General features: G+C 44.7%; 1 protein-coding gene across 6 annotated transcripts in view; it reads left to right on the plus strand.

Annotated features, from left to right (window-relative positions):
• Positions 1-18136, plus strand: part of IQCH (IQ motif containing H) — a 65677-nt gene that overhangs the window by 39565 nt on the left and 7976 nt on the right. For 4 of the 6 annotated variants that reach the window (XM_040077094.2, XM_040077092.2, XM_040077095.2 and 1 more), the window contains 3 exons: positions 9215-9335; positions 10292-10578; positions 15863-16030. In XM_040077094.2, the coding sequence (XP_039933028.1) occupies positions 9215-9335; positions 10292-10578; positions 15863-16030 (576 nt within the window). Of the gene's footprint in view, positions 1-9214; positions 9336-10291; positions 10579-15862; positions 16031-16143; positions 16204-18136 lie in introns of those variants that run through there. The other 2 variants (XM_040077098.2, XM_040077096.2) reach the window with 2 other exon arrangements.

Here is an 18136-nt window from a genome sequence, read left to right on the forward strand (position 1 = left end):
ATGAGCCTTGGAGCAGCCTGGGGCAGTGCAAGGTGGCATGGGATGATCCTGAAATTCCCTCCCAATCCAAACCTTTCTGTGATTCCCAAGTGTGGAACTTGCTGCTGTTCTGAACACCTCGAACCTTAGCTCAGATTTCCCTGGAAGTGTCCAAGGCCAGGCTGGATGAGCCTTGGAGCAGCCTGGGGCAGTGCAAGGTGGCATGGGAATGGGATGATCCTGAAATTCCCTCCCAATCCAAACCTTTCTGTGATTCCCAAGTGTGGAACTTGCTGTTCGAGGAACACCTCGAACCTTAGCTCAGATTTCCCTGCCTCCCTCGTTTACCCTCCTTTGAAATAAGGACCTGCAGCCTCCCCGAGCCTGAGCGCGGGGAGCAGAGGATTAAAAGGCTCCTTTTGTCAGGGAACACCATTGTAATGATCCGCATTTAAACATCAAAGCAGGAGTTTGTGCTTTAATGTCCTGCTGCAGTGTGGGGACCCGGTTCCTTTGATAATGAAGACGTCGTGTCACGGCGGCGGCTGCCACACACAAACGGATGCTGGCAGGTTATTAAAAAATTCAGCTTCTTGATGAAAGACTATCCTGCAGGCTAGGAGCACAGTGAAAAAAGCCCCTCCATTCTGGAATGGAATTAATAGAAATGAGAACATGACTGTAAGCACTAAATTATGGTAATACTTACAAATGGCATCATTTGCATAGCAGTTCAAGACACGCCGCCCAGATTTTCCTCAGTGGCGTGGAGTAGGCAACAGATTAAAAATAATGGACTTGGTGAGTTTAAACTGTGTAAAAAATCTGTTCCAGCTAAAAATGAGGCTGATTTTAGATTCCTCATTGCAAAATACAGCATTGGGGCAGAGCCAAGTGCGCGACAGGATTATGGATGGATTTCACCTTGTTCACTTAATGCAGCCTCTGAGTTATCTGAACAATTAATTTGCAACTGCGGGGAGGGTTGAATTCATAAACTGCAAAAATGTCTCGGAGTCCATCAGCCTCCTGTGCGCTGCTCAAGTCTGTCAGCAGAGAAATTTCATCCTGAGGCCCAGAATCCAATGGCTCCATGTCCAGAGAGCTGCTGTACTTTTGGCACTTGTGGGGTTGTTTGTGGAGACATCTTCCGGACTGGAAAAGAAATTCAGGGTCTGACCCTAGATGTGCACAAAAAAATTAATAAATACTGAATGTGCTTATCAGATTAATTGTATCTTGTAAGGTGAACGATGACTGTAGTGAACAAATAAATTAGTTTTTAACTTCTGCAGGTTTTCTGTACTATTTCAAGCTTCAGTCAGTCCATGCCTAGCACAAGAAGTAGTTTTGCTGCTGTAAGAATAAGAGAATAATTTTTTTTTTTTAATATCTAGATAAAGATATCCATAATCCTTATTAATACATGGTATCGTTGGGCATCTCACTCCTGCTCAAAGTCAGCAGCTCAGATTCTGGAAAATTTCACCGAAACTTTTACGGACCCTTGCAGGGAGACTCTAAATTGATGGGAAATTCTCATTATTGCTGAGACAATCTCTGGCTTAGAGGGACTCTGACGTGTTGGAAGCTGGGAGAGTATCCAAGGAATGGATTTGCCCACTCTGTCTTCGTATTTTCCTTCTTCTTAGGTCTCAAACTCCCCAAACTCTTCCCTTTTAGGGCAAAGAGAACATCACCTTCCTGTTGGCATTGCCCTTTTTCCTTCTTTTAACAATTCCCTTTTATGTAAATAACACAGGACTGCAGGATCCCATCCTCTTGTATAACTATGGAGTTGTAGTAAATCACTAGATTAAGTGACTACTGAAATTAATTTTAGAATTATCTTTTATTACCCTGTGACTTAATTAACCACCAGGACCAACAACATGATGTGAGTTTATCTAGCAGCAAGTCTGAAAATAACAAAGATCAGGCTGGAGACAAAAAGAAAAATGGGATAAAGAAGAGCTGAAATTCCAGGGATAGAACAAGACAGAGAAAAATAAGCAACAAATACTCTCTGAATAAGCCCTAAAAACTGGTGATAGCTACACAACCATTTCAAAGCTCTCCATTAAATACCTGTCATAAGGGGGAAAAAAAAGGATTTCATGCACTTGGGCAGCCCCTGCTAGGAAAATGTTTGAATTTTACTCCTCCTGTTGAGTTAGAGGATTTTGTCTCTGTTTCTTTCCCTTACGGGCTCTAATTCAGTTAATTTATTACAAAGAGGAAATCAGAATCTTTCCAAAAGGTGACAGATGACAAATCTGGGCAACTTTTGGTCTGAATCACCTAGAACAAGATTTTGATGCCGCTTGCAGGATTTTGGATTGATTGCTGTTGGAAAAGAGGAGTGCAAGATGCTGGATGTTCCTTTAAATGAACCATTTTTTGGTCAGCTTTTAAATCCTGTTCTAAGTAATAGATGAATTTTGGGATTAGCTGGGAATCAGGAGTAGTGGGGAGCAGATTGTGTCCTGCTTGGATGAATTCCATGCACTACAGCACACCTGGAAGTTTCCACACCTTATTTCTTTACTGAGTTGAGGAATTCAGAGTAGGATGTGTTTGCAAAGAAATCAGGATAAAACCAATCCGTCAAAAATGTAATTTCAGAAACCTGCCACTGACAGCACCTTCCTTTCTGACCTCCTTTGAACACAGAGCTTCCTTAACACTGCTTTTCTCCTGAATTTCGTTATTAATTGATCTGAGTGTAACACCTAAAGCCCACAGAGGGGGTTCTTAAGGAGCCTGTTGTGCACGTGGAATTGCAGGTGTGGTATTTTTCCAGCCTGAAGAGGGCCAGAAACTCGGACAGATCCCCAGAAAACTGCATTTCTAGCATTTCTTCTAACTGATACCCTGTTTAATAGGGAAAGAAAAGGAGCCCAAAGACTTGAGGATGAGATTGACGATGGAAAGGAGTAAGGCTGTGGAGGTTTCTTAGCGTGAGCGCAGCGATTATTGCAAATAATCGAAATATTCCTTAGTTTATTAAGATCATCTGCATGTTATGAGCAAATGTGAGGTGAAATAAAGCAGAACTGCGTCCCTGGGCTCGGTGAAATCCAGGATGTCATCCCTGAACCACAAGCAGGGGCTCTGCAAGCTGTTGGGCCGTGTGTCCTATTGATTTAATATGCTCCTAATCAGTACATAAAGCTATAGGCCTGCAGTGTTAATTTTTCATATGCTTACAAAGTACCCTTTGATTTTCTGTCACGCGTTAATTACAGCGTTTTGCCATTAAATAGGAAGCTTTGTGTAAACTAATTACTAGGTAATCATTGTCTACCGCCAGCGTGCTGTTCCTACCTTTTATTTTATTCGAAAAATGCACAGATCTCGCAGTCTGGAACCACTATACCTTCCAGCCATTAGCTCTCACTAATTCATAGCATTATTGTGCTAAGATTGTAGGAGTTGTAATTGTTGTGGTATCAGTGCTGTTAATTACCGGAGTAAACAGTTGAAATGGTGCCAAGGTCTATTGTACAAGGCAGAGGAAAAGGAGGTTTAAATGTTACTTCCACCATCTGGGGACCGGAGGAGAGGCAAATGCTAGAAAACAGCAGTGAGGCAATATCAGAACTTCAGCTCCAGGGTTTGAGGCCATATGGATCCAGAATATTTTGAATCAATTGAATTTAAGTGCCAGTTTGTAGCAATAACAGTGGGGAAGGAGAGGATAAAGCAAGAGCTCTAAAGAAATCTGAAATGCCTTAATGTTGGTGCAGCCAATAAAATGCCTGCTCGGATTATTTTAAAAATGTTTGTTTTGCTAAAATCCGAAAAGTAACGCATAGGCAACTCTGGGGATAAAAGGAGTTTAAGTGTGTGTTGTTTGGGAAAAACAATGCAGGTTTTGTCTGACAATTCCTCTAGCATTACGGCAATTTCCATAAAATTCCTGGGAAGTGACTGTGGGTTTTCTATGGAAGGGTTTCTTTCTTTCTGAAACCACATTTTTTGGAATTCATTAGGATATTTTGTTTAGAGATACAAAGCAGAAAGGAGAGCGAGGCACAGAAGTGTAGCAAATTTATAGAGATTGAAATCGAGAAAACTCGATTAATTGGGAAAATAATTTTCAACTGAGGGCATCAGAATTGTTTGTGCACTTGCAGAAATCTCTCTAAAATACAGGAAAATGCCTTCAAATATTCCTGTTCTCATTTTCTGTGAGAATTAACATCCCAATGTCCTGAACTTACAAATGCTGCCTTTGAAATAAATATATGATTATTATTTTGAAGAGAGATTTTTGAAGCTCATGACAATTATGTTTTCTTTGCTCTGAAGGAGGATGTGGGGAGCCTTGAAGGTTGCACCTTGCCAAAGACACAATTTGGGATATTTATTTGGATTAGAAAGCAAACTAACTAATACAATTATCCTAATCTTAAATTAACATTCAGTGGATAAACAAGCAGAATTCTTTGAGGAGATCACAGCACTTTGAAGATGCTTTTCCTGGCCGATTTTTGGCAGCACAGAGTCGATCTTTGATTTCCCTGCATGGATTGTTCTCCGAGCGGGGATCTGGCAGCAAATTGCTGCTGCCAGCTTCGGAGTGTTTGCAGGAAATAGGAAGGATCTCTCTTCCTAAACAATCCTGGTTTATTTATTTTTTATGGGTCTGTTAGCAGATGTTGAAGTAGTTCGGGGCACAGCGTAAACATGTGCTTTTCAATGGATGGTAAATGGGAAAGTGCACAATGAAAGGAGCACTTGGGAGGGGGTCTGGAGCAGGGCAGAGGGGGTTTTGTGGGGTTTTTGTGTGTCCCTGGTTGAATTTTGAATTCAAAGAAGTGCTTGATCTTTCTGTACCGAAACCCTCAGCGTGCAGAGCGGCGGCGCGAGCCCGGCCGGAGAACCGTGGCCCCATGTGGTGTGAAAAAAGGAGCAGCACTTGAAGGGCCGCAGATTTGAAAGGGAGCTCGGCTCCTTGTTCTGGGAGTCTGGGCAGGGGGCTGTTTGTGGGGTTTATTGAAGCGTGGCAGATGTGCCTCAGCCCCACAAAAACCCCTCGAGTGGGAGCAATCCCGGCCCCGTGTCCGGCTCGGAGCGAGGATGAGCCCGGGGAAGCGCAGGATTCTGGGCTCTGTGTTGTGCATCCCACTCGATGCCAGGCAGCTGAAATGGGCCATTAGCTATCAGGGAAAATTGTCTTTGCTCCTTTCAGCAGATGGAGCAAATATTTTACAAAGCAATTTTACATAGGAAAAACATTTGTGTGAGGCGGTAATGACGGCTGTTTGCCATGATGGGACCTGAGCTCGGAACATGCTTTCCCTGCCCTGGGGAAGGCAGAATTGGCACTTTTTTAATTTTAAAATTTGCAGTTACCAGTGAAAAGCCCGGCCTTTCAATCAGGTGGCAAACTTTAAGTAGATAGAGGGAGCTCAGTGTGTCACCACTCCCGGTTTCACAGATCTCTCCATTTATTCTGTTCACTGTGGTACTTTGTGCTTCTGGCCAGGGTGAATCTATCTGAATTAGGGGGGAAAAAGCATCCAATCGGTTTAATTTGCAAAATAGGAAATAATGGCAGTTATTTGGACATTTGGGCAGCAGTCACTGGTTTCTTCCATGGCGGCTGGTGTCACTGAGAACATCAGAACGAGCGGGGCTCGTTCCCATCCAGATTGGAATAAGTTATCCCAGCTCCACTGATCACGAGAGAAAGGATGTACTTTTAAATGGTAGGAATTGTCATCGTGCCATCCAAGTGGCAGAAATTGCCACAGCTCCGTTGACTGCAGCAGTCGTGGCACTTTGCATTGCTCAGGAGCTCTCTGCTGATTTTATTCCTCTCTGGCCCACTCAGCTTTACTTATTTGCAGTTCCTTTCTTCACTCTATTTGCTTGCAAGGTCTAAATAATTTCCTTTCCATCTGGTTTTTAGCTAAAAAGCTCTGGGTCTTAGGCATCCTGCTCTGCAGCCTCTCTCTTTCCCCAGATCTTTCTTCCTTGTTTCTATTTCTTCTTCCTATTTATTTATTTCTCTTCTCAACAGGCTTTTCTTTGCTGACTGTTCTGTCTCCAGCAGATTTCCTACCCCTGCCTTCAACATCTGCCACGCTTGGTCCCAATTTTTTTTTTTGTTGCAGCTGCCTAAGCAAACCTTTCAAAATTCATCATGAGAAATTATTTCTCATTTAGTGGGGCAAAGCTGTAATTTTTTTTTTTTTTTTTTTTTTTTTTTTTTTTTTTTTTTTTTTTTTTTTTTTTTGTGCTTTTCATTGTTATAAAAAGGCACAAAACCAATTTGGAGAGATGCAAAGATTTCTACATGACGCAAACAATATTTGGGCTGCCCGTTTTTACTGCTACTAAGAAACATCAGCTGCAAGATTTGAACAAATGCTCCCTGTTTCTGTTGAGCCTGTGGTCCTGGATTGTTTTGGGCCACATCAAGAGATAAAACATTGGTAGGCTCTGCTGGAGACACTGTCCAATTTAAATGAAATTAGCCAGCTGAGCACTGATCCTTTTAAAAGGTTTGACTTCATGAGCGAATGTTGGATCCGGGCTTGAATTTGCCTACTAAAACTCTCTATAATCAGGATTATTGCCTTTTTAGAGCTTACAGTTGCAAAAAAAAAAAAAAGCTCCAGCCAGAATTCCAGGTGCTGATCCTTAAAGGGTGAACACCCTGATTTTTGAAAGCACTGCCATGTGTGAGCTCAGGGGAAGTGTGGCAGATTTTCTGGAATTGGTTATTTGTTTAAAATCCTGATTTTTTTCTGTCGGGTTTGGTGCTCACATCCTTCACACTCACCAGAGCTGTGGAACCTGGGATAGCAGGAGTTGTCCCTGCCCATGGGAGAGGTGGAATGAGATGGGATTTAAATTCCCTCCCGACCCAAACCATTCCAGGATTCCATGATTTATTATCCTAAAGCAGCCTTAGGTGTGCAAGAAGAACTTTCAAAAGGCAGAGAAAAAGTCCCTTGGAGGTTCTGCCTGATTTTGCAGCCAGGTCAGGGAGGTTTCTTCCCCAGGCACATGGGATCCTCCAGCTCTGTGTGAAAGGAGAGACAGCTCGGAATTGTTGCACTGGGAAGTTGTGTCCCACTTTAATTGTTACTTACACCAGCTTGGGCACAGCACTCCCAAATGCCTCCACATCCAGCAGAGACTCCTGGAGTGGTTTTTTTTTTCCCCTGTGATTTATCAAAATCTTTCAGGCAGCCTCTGCACACCTCTTGCTTTGTTTGTTTTTATATTTCTGTTTAAATTGCTCAATACCCAAAGTCAGCAGGTCTCAGGGATGAGGTGGCAGTGACAGAGGTGTTGCTGGATGCACTGCCAGCTGGGAGCTGATTTGTGGGGCAGCAGTCCCAGCACATCCATCATGGCTCACATCCTCTCTCCAAAGCCACGGTGATTTTCATAAACCACCTCAGCCTGTGCCTTGTTGGCTCAGCAATAATTCAGCACAAATACAAACCCACACAAGGCCAATGGGTATTTGCTCACTGCTCTGCTGTTTCAGTCAGCTGAGCCATCCAAAACTGAAATTTTTCCTTCAGAACCTGAGGAAATGAGCAGAGTAAAGACCTGAAGTTGGGTAAAATCTGAGCTTGGATCTCATGTTTTATGTGCTCCTTTGTTTTTGGGTAAACCCTGAGCTTGGATCTCATGTTTTACGTGCTCCTTTGTTTTTGCCATGAGGTTGTGCTGCTTAGTGTATCGATTTGCTGACTAAAGCCATTTTTAACTCCTTTTTTTGTGATATTTTTTAACTCAGGAGCATCCTTTTCTCCTTATTACGTGACAGGAGCCCACACATCCCATATCAGCATCACCATCTAAGCACCTGAATATTTTTAAGGTATTTTTCCCCTCAATTCCATGTGAGGCAGAGACAGCAATTGTCCTCCTTTCCATGGCTGGGCAGCTGAGGCACAGGTGGAAAATCCCTTTCCTGAAGTCTCAAGGTGCAGGGTTTATCCAGCTCTCCTGCACGCAGAGTTAATTCCAGATTCCTCAGTTGTCCAGAGAAGCTGAGGCTGCCCCATCCCTGAAAACTTCCAGGGCTGGATGGGGCTTGGAGCAGCCTGGGGCAGTGGGAGGTGTCCCTGCCCATGGCAGGGGTGGAACTGGATGGGATTTAAGTTCCCTTCCCACCCAAACCTAATCATTGCTCCATCCTCCTCGTTGTAGTAGGCAAATCGCAGCGAAGTCATTCTGAATTTGCATTTTTGGTTGCTTTACGTCACGTGCTCCGTGACAAAGCTCCATCTCTACAAACTCACTGCTCCGGGAAAAACAGCTTTAATTTTTTTATTTGCTATTCTTAGCTGTCAGCCATAAGGCTTCCTCATGTTCCTCCAGAGCCTGAGATGAGGTGATTGTGGCTGAGGACGTTGGCAGGATCAGAGGAGGGCTGGTCACTGCTGCAGCACGGGGTGCTGAGGAGAAGGGATGGAAAACAGAGGAAAGAGCCCCAGGGGAGCAGGGGGAGGCTCGTGAAGCAGCAAGAAAAGGAGCCTGAAGCAATCCAGTCAGGGTCCTTGCACTTTATATGCTCCTGTTCTTCTGGGACTTTGGGGAGCAGTAAAAGCAGAGCAGTTACTTGCTGTATTTAATGGGGCTGGGCTGCCTGTGTGATAATAAAGAATTTGAAACTAGGAGAAAAGCTGCTTTAGCTTGTGGAGTGACTAATCAAATTCCACCAAAGACACAGGCACTTGGGAGTTTGTTACAGATATTTTACAGATTTAAAAGGATATCTCCTGCTTTAGAAACGCTTTTGCTTGATTATTCCTATTTTTTTTCCTAACTAAAGGGTATTTGTGTTGATAGAAGAGCTTAAACATAGAACCAGTAAAACTATTGCTGGCATATGTGACTGTTTCAATATTCTGCCTCAAAATACAAGCAACGCACGAGTTATTGACTGCTGCTATTGATCCCAAAGCAGTTACCAAGTACCAGGCATTTTCAGGTGCCAGATCCAATTATTGATATAAATTATAATGCAAGAGATGCAGTGCTGAGGGGGGGATTGGCTTTCAGAGAGGGGCAGTTTGCAGGAGGAGGGAAGAAGACCCAAGCAGAAAAATTAAAAAAGGCTTCCTGACTGTGGGTAAACAGTAACCACATTTTTTTTTTTTTTTTTTGCCTGTTGGAGGCCTGGTTTTTAATCACCCCACAAGCAGTTTTCATTTCTGTAGTAAAATTGCTTGTGGTTCTATTTAATTTGTTTCTGCAGGAGCTAGCTTTGGTGAAGATCTCCCAGGAGCTGCCGGGCCTTTTAGCACAGCACGTACAGCCAGTCAATGAGAAACGATTCCCTACATGGGAAAAATTCCTCCAAACATTTCTTACTCAAGGTAAATAAGACTGCAAAGTCGCTGGGAAGTGTTAGAAGGGGTAATTATGCCATATTGTCTGCCATATTCTTGTTAGTCTTGGGCCCATTTAAATATTTATCTCCTTTTATTTCTCCATTATGCTTCAAATGTTCATTTACCAATGAATTATAGGCCACTGTTCTGTCATTCATTTGTCCTATCCAAGCTCTTAATCCATATCAATCCTGGATTCTGAATCCATAAGCACCAACTCCTTAATCCTTGGGTGCTGCACCAAAGGGGAAAGGTTTTGGGGAATTCCAGCGTGTGAGGTAAATGGGAGAATATTTAATATATGGATTTCTTTATGGATTTATTTATGGAAGAGAGAAGGATGAATCAAAGCCTTGAAGGTATATTTCTTTTTAAATAATGCCACTTAACACATCTAGTACCAATTTTATTACGTAGCAGTTTACGCCAGCAAATTGGGTTATGGCATTATGTGCAAGGAAAAGGCAATTCCAGACTGCCAAGCTGTTCTCCTGGTGACTTTCCTATGGAAAACCACGCTGGAAGTTGTTATTTCCATGCCAAATTCCCCTTGTGGGTGAATGCCACAGGCAGACTCTTATCTAAGGCCATTGTATGGATGGGAGTCTCCAGGATGAGCTCACAGCAGGAGCTGCCATCCCCCAAATCCCAGCACTGCATTTCCCAGCTGTTGTGGGCCTGGTGTTGAGCTGGGCTCACTCCTGCTACCCCAGAGCCCATTTCTCCGGTCAGCTCTGGGATTCATCCAGTTTGGAAATGGGACTGAAAAGCCACCAAGCAAACTCCTTTCTCCTCCAAGAGATCCGTGATTCTGGCTCTGCTGCTCCCCTTGCACTGCTTGGTTTCTCCAGTACCCCCTGGAGCTGGTGGGCTCCACCCTGTGCACTCCGAGGGGCAGCACTTGTGGATTTGACTCCAACAGAATTCCTTTCCAACTCCAGGTGGAGTGATCGAAGCCTTCCCGTTCTCGGCCGGCGTCACCAACCTGACGGTGGATCTGCTGATAGAGCCAACGGGGGAGGTGACACTGGTGTCATCTGGAGACCAGCTCCACGCTGAGGGGCCCCTCAGATCCTCGGGCACCACCATCCCACAGCGCTCCGTGCATCCAGAGGTTCTTAAAGTTCTCTGCTCGAAAATCGGGGAGGCCTGTAAATCCAAGGGAGTGCTTGGCTACTTCTCCGTGGACTTTGTGGCTTTCACCCACCCCCAAACGAGGGAGCAGCAGGTGAGTGGGGCAGGTTCGTTACCTCACCCTGTCTCCCTCAGAAATCCCAACTTTCCTACAGAACTCCAAAAAATACCAGGAGAAAGCTTTGCCCTTTGGAACAGTTTCCCAACTGAGGCATGTGGAAAGCACGTGGGTATTCTAATGGCATCAAATGTGGACCCGATGCATCTCCTTGTTTTTCGCTCTCCTGGCGTTGTTTCCTTCTGGAATCTTCACTGAGCACCTCGGTGTTTAGGATGTGCTTGACTGTACAAGGGAACGTCCCTGGATTTTAAGGCCGTGGGGAACTGGGGGACTTCCAGGTTTTTGGTAACTGACAGCACTGTAGGGTGGCTGTGGTGAACCAGAGAATCAGAATAATCATGGCATCATGGAATGGTTTGGGTAGGAAGGAACCTTAAAAATAACCTCATTCCAACCCCTCATTCTAACACCTTCCACTGTCCCAGGTTTCTCCAAACTCCCTCCAGCCTGGCCTTGGACACTTGCAGGGATCCAGGGGCAGCCACAGCTTCTCTGTGCCAGGGCCTCACCCTCACAGTGGTTTGTGAGCTCTGGAATTCACATCCCAGATATATTTGACCCCCAAAATGGATGTACACAGGCACTGTTATCAGAACCCTGGCTAAGCCAAACTGGACAAGGTCCATGGAAATATTTAAGATTTAAAAAGATGGAGGGATGACATTCTCACTCACGGAAGTCCATGGCAGTTTTGCCTATTGCTTCACTCAAGCCAGGAGGTCACTGAAATGCAGGAATGCTTCCTGGATTATTAAGGTTGTGACATTTCCTGGCACAAACAAGGACACATTCAATACTTTAGTGATTCTTGTGGCTTCGTAGAATTCCTTTTTGTTCCATCTTGGTTTTCTTCCCTTGTTCCCGGCTGATTTTTACCTTAACGTTTCCTGTGTTTGTCAGCTTGTACCACAACTTTAACATTATTTAAGCACGGGATTTTAAATTTAGCTGGATGTGGAGGCAATTAATGAGGCCATCTGTCTTGGGAGAGAGAGAGATGAACACAAAGGCTTGTGTTCCTGAAAGCACCGTTTTTTTGGCAAGCAAGAAATGCTGTCAGACCCTTGGAACATTTGCTCACTCGTTTCACAAGTGTCCACTTGAATGCAGTAGGTGGGAGGCTCAGATGAATTTCCTGGAAGCACAGGGACGCTCAGGAATTCTTTCCAAGTGTGTTTTACAGAAAACATCCATCTTTGGAACACTAGGAGAAGAGGATGGATGAGGAACAATGTGTGTTGTCACACAGCTCAGTGGGAGCACAGAGCCTTGGCTGCCACGAGATCCAAGGGCAGGGAAAGCTGGGACTCCACAGAATTCCCAAAATGCTGTTTGCAGTGTCTGGGGGAAGAAGTGGAGAAGCATAATTTGGAGTGAATCCCTTCTGATTCCCACTTTATTTTCCACGATGATCATTCCAAGCAAGGCCTTGGCCCCTCAGAGTGAAATCCTGCCCGGTGTTGAGTGTCAGATCCCAGCTGGGAGCTGCACCCAAATAAATCCACTGGGTAGACTGGGAATATTTAAACACATCGACTTCCTTCCATAATAATTTGAAGAAGCAGGAATCCTGAGCCACCTTTTTCGGTGGCTCTGATGGCTTTTGCACAGCCCCAGCCTTTCCCAGCAGTGCTGAGGGAACCTTGGATAAAGCGCTGCGGTTGAACAATTCCCCCAGCATCCGAAGCTCTCTCCAGACAGAAATGTGTCTCCAGACATATTTTTTTATGTGCTGTTTTTCCAACAAGAGCCGCGGCGTTGTCATCAGCCGTCTCCCAACCCTACATCCAGCAGGACAGAGGAGTTGCAGGGCCCGAAAATTGAAGTTTTTGGGTGAGCCACGGCCCATCCCAGCAGCAGCCACGAGATGGCAGCCGGATGAGAGCCTGCCAGCGCCGCCCGAATCAATCCTCGTGCGCTTTTTAAAAAGTCATAAAAGCCGCTCTCCTTCCGACGGCCCCCCGGCTGCATTAATATTTTACTAATTGACATTTTTACAGTATCGCTCGAGCACTTCTTTAGAAATAGCACGGGCGCTCTTTTACAATAACGCAGCCGTCGATAGCAGCTGCAGATAAAACAGTTAAACGGGAGAGAGCCGAGCTGTAATTTAGTAACTCTTTAAGAATTGATGTTTCCTTCCCTTCTCAAGTTTACATTCTAAAGCTGAAGCGGTTTTATGGAAGCTGTAAAGAATTCCAGCATAATTGTGGCTTTATTCGCTGGAGATGTTTTCACCACGAAGCTGCGTGTGCCAAAGGAGAATCCCCTGGAAGCGAAGATTTCCTTGGGTAAACAGCCAGCAAATCTTGCAGGATGCATTTCTAACTCCTTTTTTGTTCATTATTGGGATCTGGGAGAGTCCTAATCTGTTCTCTGCTTAGCTTGACCTAAAACCAGTCTTAAATTGACCTAAAATCTTAACTACTGCCTCTACCTCCTACCTTTGGAAATTAAATATCAGTTCTAGGCTGTTCTCTTCCAGTTTAATTTCTGAAGATGAATTCTGAAAATCCCCGCATTTCAGATGAAAACTCCTTGTGTTCTGCTAATTTTCCACGCAATCCTCTCAGGATCTGACACCCCCAATCGTAACTGTGTACAATTACATCCCTGCCCTTATTTATTGTGTGTGCTCAGAAAATGAGGATGGGCTCAATAACAAATGTTTGTTAATCTGTAGGATTTTATCATTCTTTACTTAAACTTCCCCTTTGCACAGGTCCTCTCCTAAGAGCTCCTGGTTTACTGGAGGAGCTGATTTATCTGGTCAGACCCCTCATCCAGGCCCTGTGTTCTCCCATTTCTCTGGCAGCACAAAGGGGATTTAAAGGACATTTTTGTGTTTCCATGGCAAAAGGGAATCCCCTGCTAGGATAAAGCTGGAAAATCTTGTGCCATCTGATCCTTCTTCCTTCCTCCCCCACTTTAGGGATGTTCTGGGACACATCCAGGGCAGGAGGGGACATGGCCACAATCAAAGTGCTCTCAGAGAGTCCTGAGCCAGGAAAACAATCCTTGGGGGTGATCCCAGCTGGCACCAAGGAGTGACCATTTGGCTGCTCTCTGTTCCAACAGGGGTGGTTCAGCCCCAGGCTCAGGGATGAAAGGAGGTGGACAGGTGGCTTCCAGCCATGTTTGCCTTCCTCCTATTCCTCCTCCTCTTCCCCAACCTTATATTGGAAAATGCAAAATACTCCAATGACTTTGCCTAAGGAGCTTAAGGAGGTTTTGGAGCTCTCCTCTGTTCTAGCAGAGGAGGGGATGGACACCTTCCTTCATCCCCCCTGTAAATCCAAACTCCTCATGTTGTAAGCAGCAGCAGAAATTGGGCTGAGATTATGAAACCATGTCCAAAAACTATTTAATCCCCTCTGTATGCAAACAGAAACTCCTTAAACCAGTATTTGGTCAATCTCAGGATTTCCAGCACTGAAGTTGCCTTGCTAAAAGCTTTTTTCTGTTCTTCCCTGCTCTCCCAGCCCCTTCCTAAGCTGGAGCCATTCCCTGGAGCAGGGGCTGCAGGAGAGCTCCTGTCCTCCCCAGAGCAGCTCCTGGGCACTGGAGCCAGGCTGGCATGCTGGGGCTTTGTTTAGGTGATGTAAAATGGATCACTCAAGTAATTAATGGCTTTTTCTCCACATCTGACATTAAAACAATGTCGCTTGCACGTGTTTTAATTGTAGGCACTGACCAGGTGGGATCTGGGGAGTAACTCTGTGTGAATCCCTGGGAGGGTGGAATGAATTTATCTGCTGCTGATGGCTGCTTAGCTTTGCCAGGCTGCTTTTATAATGTTTTATCTGCTGTTAAATCCTCAGCTCGTTCCCTGGGACTCACTCCAGTCGCAAGGATGTTTTTGCTTAACCTTTTTTATGGTCCCCCTTCAGTCCAGCTTGCCTCCTGCAGCTCTGTTTGTGCTCTTTTTGTGCTCAGCAAAGCTTCAGGTGTGGATTTTGAGGTCAGATTTAATATCAGGGTCTGGATTAAGAGCCAACACTTCACTTGGAGCCAGTGAACAGCCCCCAGATATCCAAGATTTCCAGTCCCTGCTTCCCTCATGCAGCTCTGCCGCTTCTTTCTGAGGGCAAAGTTTTAATTGAGAGTGTAAAACCCAGCTCAAACAAGATCTAGGACATACTGACACAGATTTGTTGCTAATATTTATCAAAATTAATGGAACGCTCCCACAATACGAATAGTTTATAATTATTAGTTGGCTCGTTGAAAAGGTTAGCACACACTGGAAAAGAAGAAATGGACAGCAGAGTTCTTCCTGTCTTGCAGAAGTGATGCTAAACAACAAATTATTGAAGCAAATTAAGTATTATAATTGGGGAACATTCCCCTATTACTAAGTAAAGCCAGCCATTAGCATCCAATTTGCATTTTAGACCGTGCAGCAGGAAATATTTAAGTTGACAAATAGGATATTTAATACAGCAACAGATACTTGGCAGTTAGATATTAACAACTGTTACTGGGGTGATTTATTCCCCATTATCCAAAGGGCTTTACTCTGTGCATATGATTCTGAAATTGACTCCAGTTTTCCAAGAGGCCTTGGCTGCCTGACCCCTTAATGTCCTTATAATGAGTCCATTTACCATTCCAGGGCTGAGGCAAGTTGTTCACTGGGAGATTTGTTTTAAGGGGTCCTCTGCAGGGCAGATCTCGGGGTGTGGGAACATTGCTCACCGGCAGGGTAGGCACAGGGATTTTCTTTTAAGCGGAGAAAAACTCCTGGGAAAACCAAGCTGTGGTTATTGGGGTGGAGGAGCCTTGCAGGAGCAATCCACAGTGCTTCCCTCATCCTCCTGAAAGATTCTTTCTGAAGTTCCAGAAGAGCTGTGGTTGTTCCTGTTTGTGGAATCACAGAATCCCAGAATGGCTGGGGTGGGAAGGGACCCTAAATCCCATCCGGTGCCACCCTGCCATGCCAGGGTCACCTTCCAGTGTCCCAGGCTGCTCCAAGCCCTGTCCAGCCTGGCCTTGGGCACCTCCAGGGATCCAGGGGCAGCCACAGCTGCTCTGAGCACCTTGTGCCAGGGGCTGCCCACCCTCACAGCCAGGAATTCCCTCCTCACATCTTCATCACTGCCAACCCTGCTCCAGCACCAGGGATCAAAAGCAGGAATGCCAACAGACAGGACAAAAAAAAAAAAAAAAAGCAGAGATGTTCCTTCACAATTGCTGGATTTTACTCTTCTTGTTGTTCTTTTTAATTTATTTGAACGCCCCTCTTTGTTTTGATTAGGTGTGGGCAACAGACCTTGACCTTTGCTACAGTGACCAGCTGGCCCTGACTCAGCTGCTGATGTACGTGACAGATGGAAATCTGGATTGTGGCTCCAGCTGCCTGCAGGGACCTCTGGGATCAAAGGAAAGCAAAAGCCAACAGGTTCAGCACGAGGGGACAAAACCTGTAAGCACTGATGTGTTCCCAAATATGGTTCATAGAACCACCAGTTCCTCTGTTCTAGAGGAGCTGACTCTGCTCCCTTCAGGTTTTAAACTGCTGCTCTTGGATTTTACCAGGTTCATAAAGGCATGGGATAACAGCACAGTAGGAGTTCAAGTGAGACAATCCCATCCCTGGCAGTGTCCAAGGCCAGGTTGGAGGAGCTTGGAGCAGCCTGGGACAGTGGAATTTATCTCTGCCCGTGGCAGGGGATGGGATGAGCTTTGAATCCCTTCCCACCCAAATATTCTGGGATTCTGTAAAATGGGAAGAAAGGTCCTTAGAAAAAGTCAGCATAGGAAGTGTGTGTCTGTGTACGTACACATCTGGGTAGAAAACAAAAGCTGTTTGGCCGTATTTTGTCAGAAGATTCACAGCTCCCTTTTTTCCATCCGTAGAGGAGGGAATGTATCACCATTCCAAAAATGTCATGGAGCTGTAATTTAGAGGTTAACGAGCTCTTGATCCATTGTTCTCGTCAAGCAGCCACTTTTAGTTGGAGAGAAATAAATTGGATCTGATTAGTCCCAGTAGTCCAAGTTTTAGAAATGAAAAGTAATCAAGTCACAACTTTTTTTTTAATTAAAATTCTGTCAGAATTAACATAAATTGTCATTATAGGCTTTATTTTTAATTCTTTCTGCATTTCTGAGATTTTTATCTCCTGAAGAGTTAACTACAAGACTGCAGTCTCCCAGGAAAAGAGAAAAAGAAACAGACCAAGAGACAAATGTTTTTACTGCACATGATCTGTAATGAATGATTAAGTAAAACACTTTGTGTAAAATTATGATGTTAATAATGATTCTGTCCCTTTTAATTTATTAGATACTCTCCATGCTGGTAGGGTTGATTTTGATAAAACGGAGCAGCCCCGGAGTTTGTGCGAGGATTTTATTTTTAGAACTCCTTCTTTGAAAGAACAAATTTCCTAGATGCTGCTGCTCCTGTAATTATGTACAAAACCAATCACTCATTATAGTTAGGATACATTATCTTCTAGACAGATGAGGCTAAATAAGCAACACATTAATAATTCATCCTGCAGTTCATTATGCATGTGTATGCATGCTTTGTAGCTGAAATAAGCACCTCATCAACCTGATGCCAACCCTTAAACAATAGTTCTGTGTTATTGCAGCCACATTCAAGTTTACGCTTGTTAAACTGCTGCTTGGATTATTTTATCAAGCATTCATTTATTTGTGGTCCCCCCACTGCAGAGAAACAGATTTTGGAAGCTCCTTTTTTAAGTTAATGACTTGAGCAATGGGTGTTATTAATTCTCAGAATATTATAAACATGATTAATTTTCAGGCAGAGATGTATTAGATCAGGATTTCAGCTACGTCAGCTTAAATGAGCCAGTGTCAAAACAAACATCATTTTAGGGGAAATATTGTAAATGACCGGTTTTGATGTGCAGTGTCCCTGCTCCCAGGGAACAGTCCAGCATTAGAAATAACACCAGGAAAGCCCTGGTTTAGAGCAGCTCTGCTCAGAGCTCCTCAGAGCAACACCTCAGCTCTGCCCTGAGCACTGGTGAGAGCTCCAACTCGATCCAGCACTGATCTTTATCCAAGGGTCAGGTGGGATATTGGGAATAATAATCCAGGCCCTGGATCCCTGCAATGTCCAAGGCCAGGCTGGATTCGGTGCTCTCACAGGGCCCAGTGACCACTGGAGCTGTGAAAACACCAAAACGTGGTTGATAAAGAATTCAGTGGATCTGATCTATCATCCAGGGGTTTATGGAAATGTCTGTGCCCAGCAGAGCCTGTGAGGAGCAGGAATTCCCCCAAGTGGAGTCTTACTCCACACTGAGCTCACTGGCAAAAAGCATCACAGAATCCCAGGATGGTTTGGGTTGGAAGGGAGCTTTGATCTTAGCCCACCTCACCCCCTGCCATGGGCAGGGCCACCTCCCACTCTGCCAGGCTGCTTCAAGCCCCATCCAACCTTGGACATCTCCAGGGATCCAGGGGCAGCCACAGCTTCTCTGGGAATTCCATTCCAGAGTCTCCCCACCCTCACAGGGAACAATTTCTTCCCAGTATCCCACCTAACCCC

The sequence above is a fragment of the Hirundo rustica genome, chromosome 13 (genome assembly GCF_015227805.2).
Source record: "Hirundo rustica isolate bHirRus1 chromosome 13, bHirRus1.pri.v3, whole genome shotgun sequence".
NCBI lineage: Eukaryota > Metazoa > Chordata > Aves > Passeriformes > Hirundinidae > Hirundo > Hirundo rustica.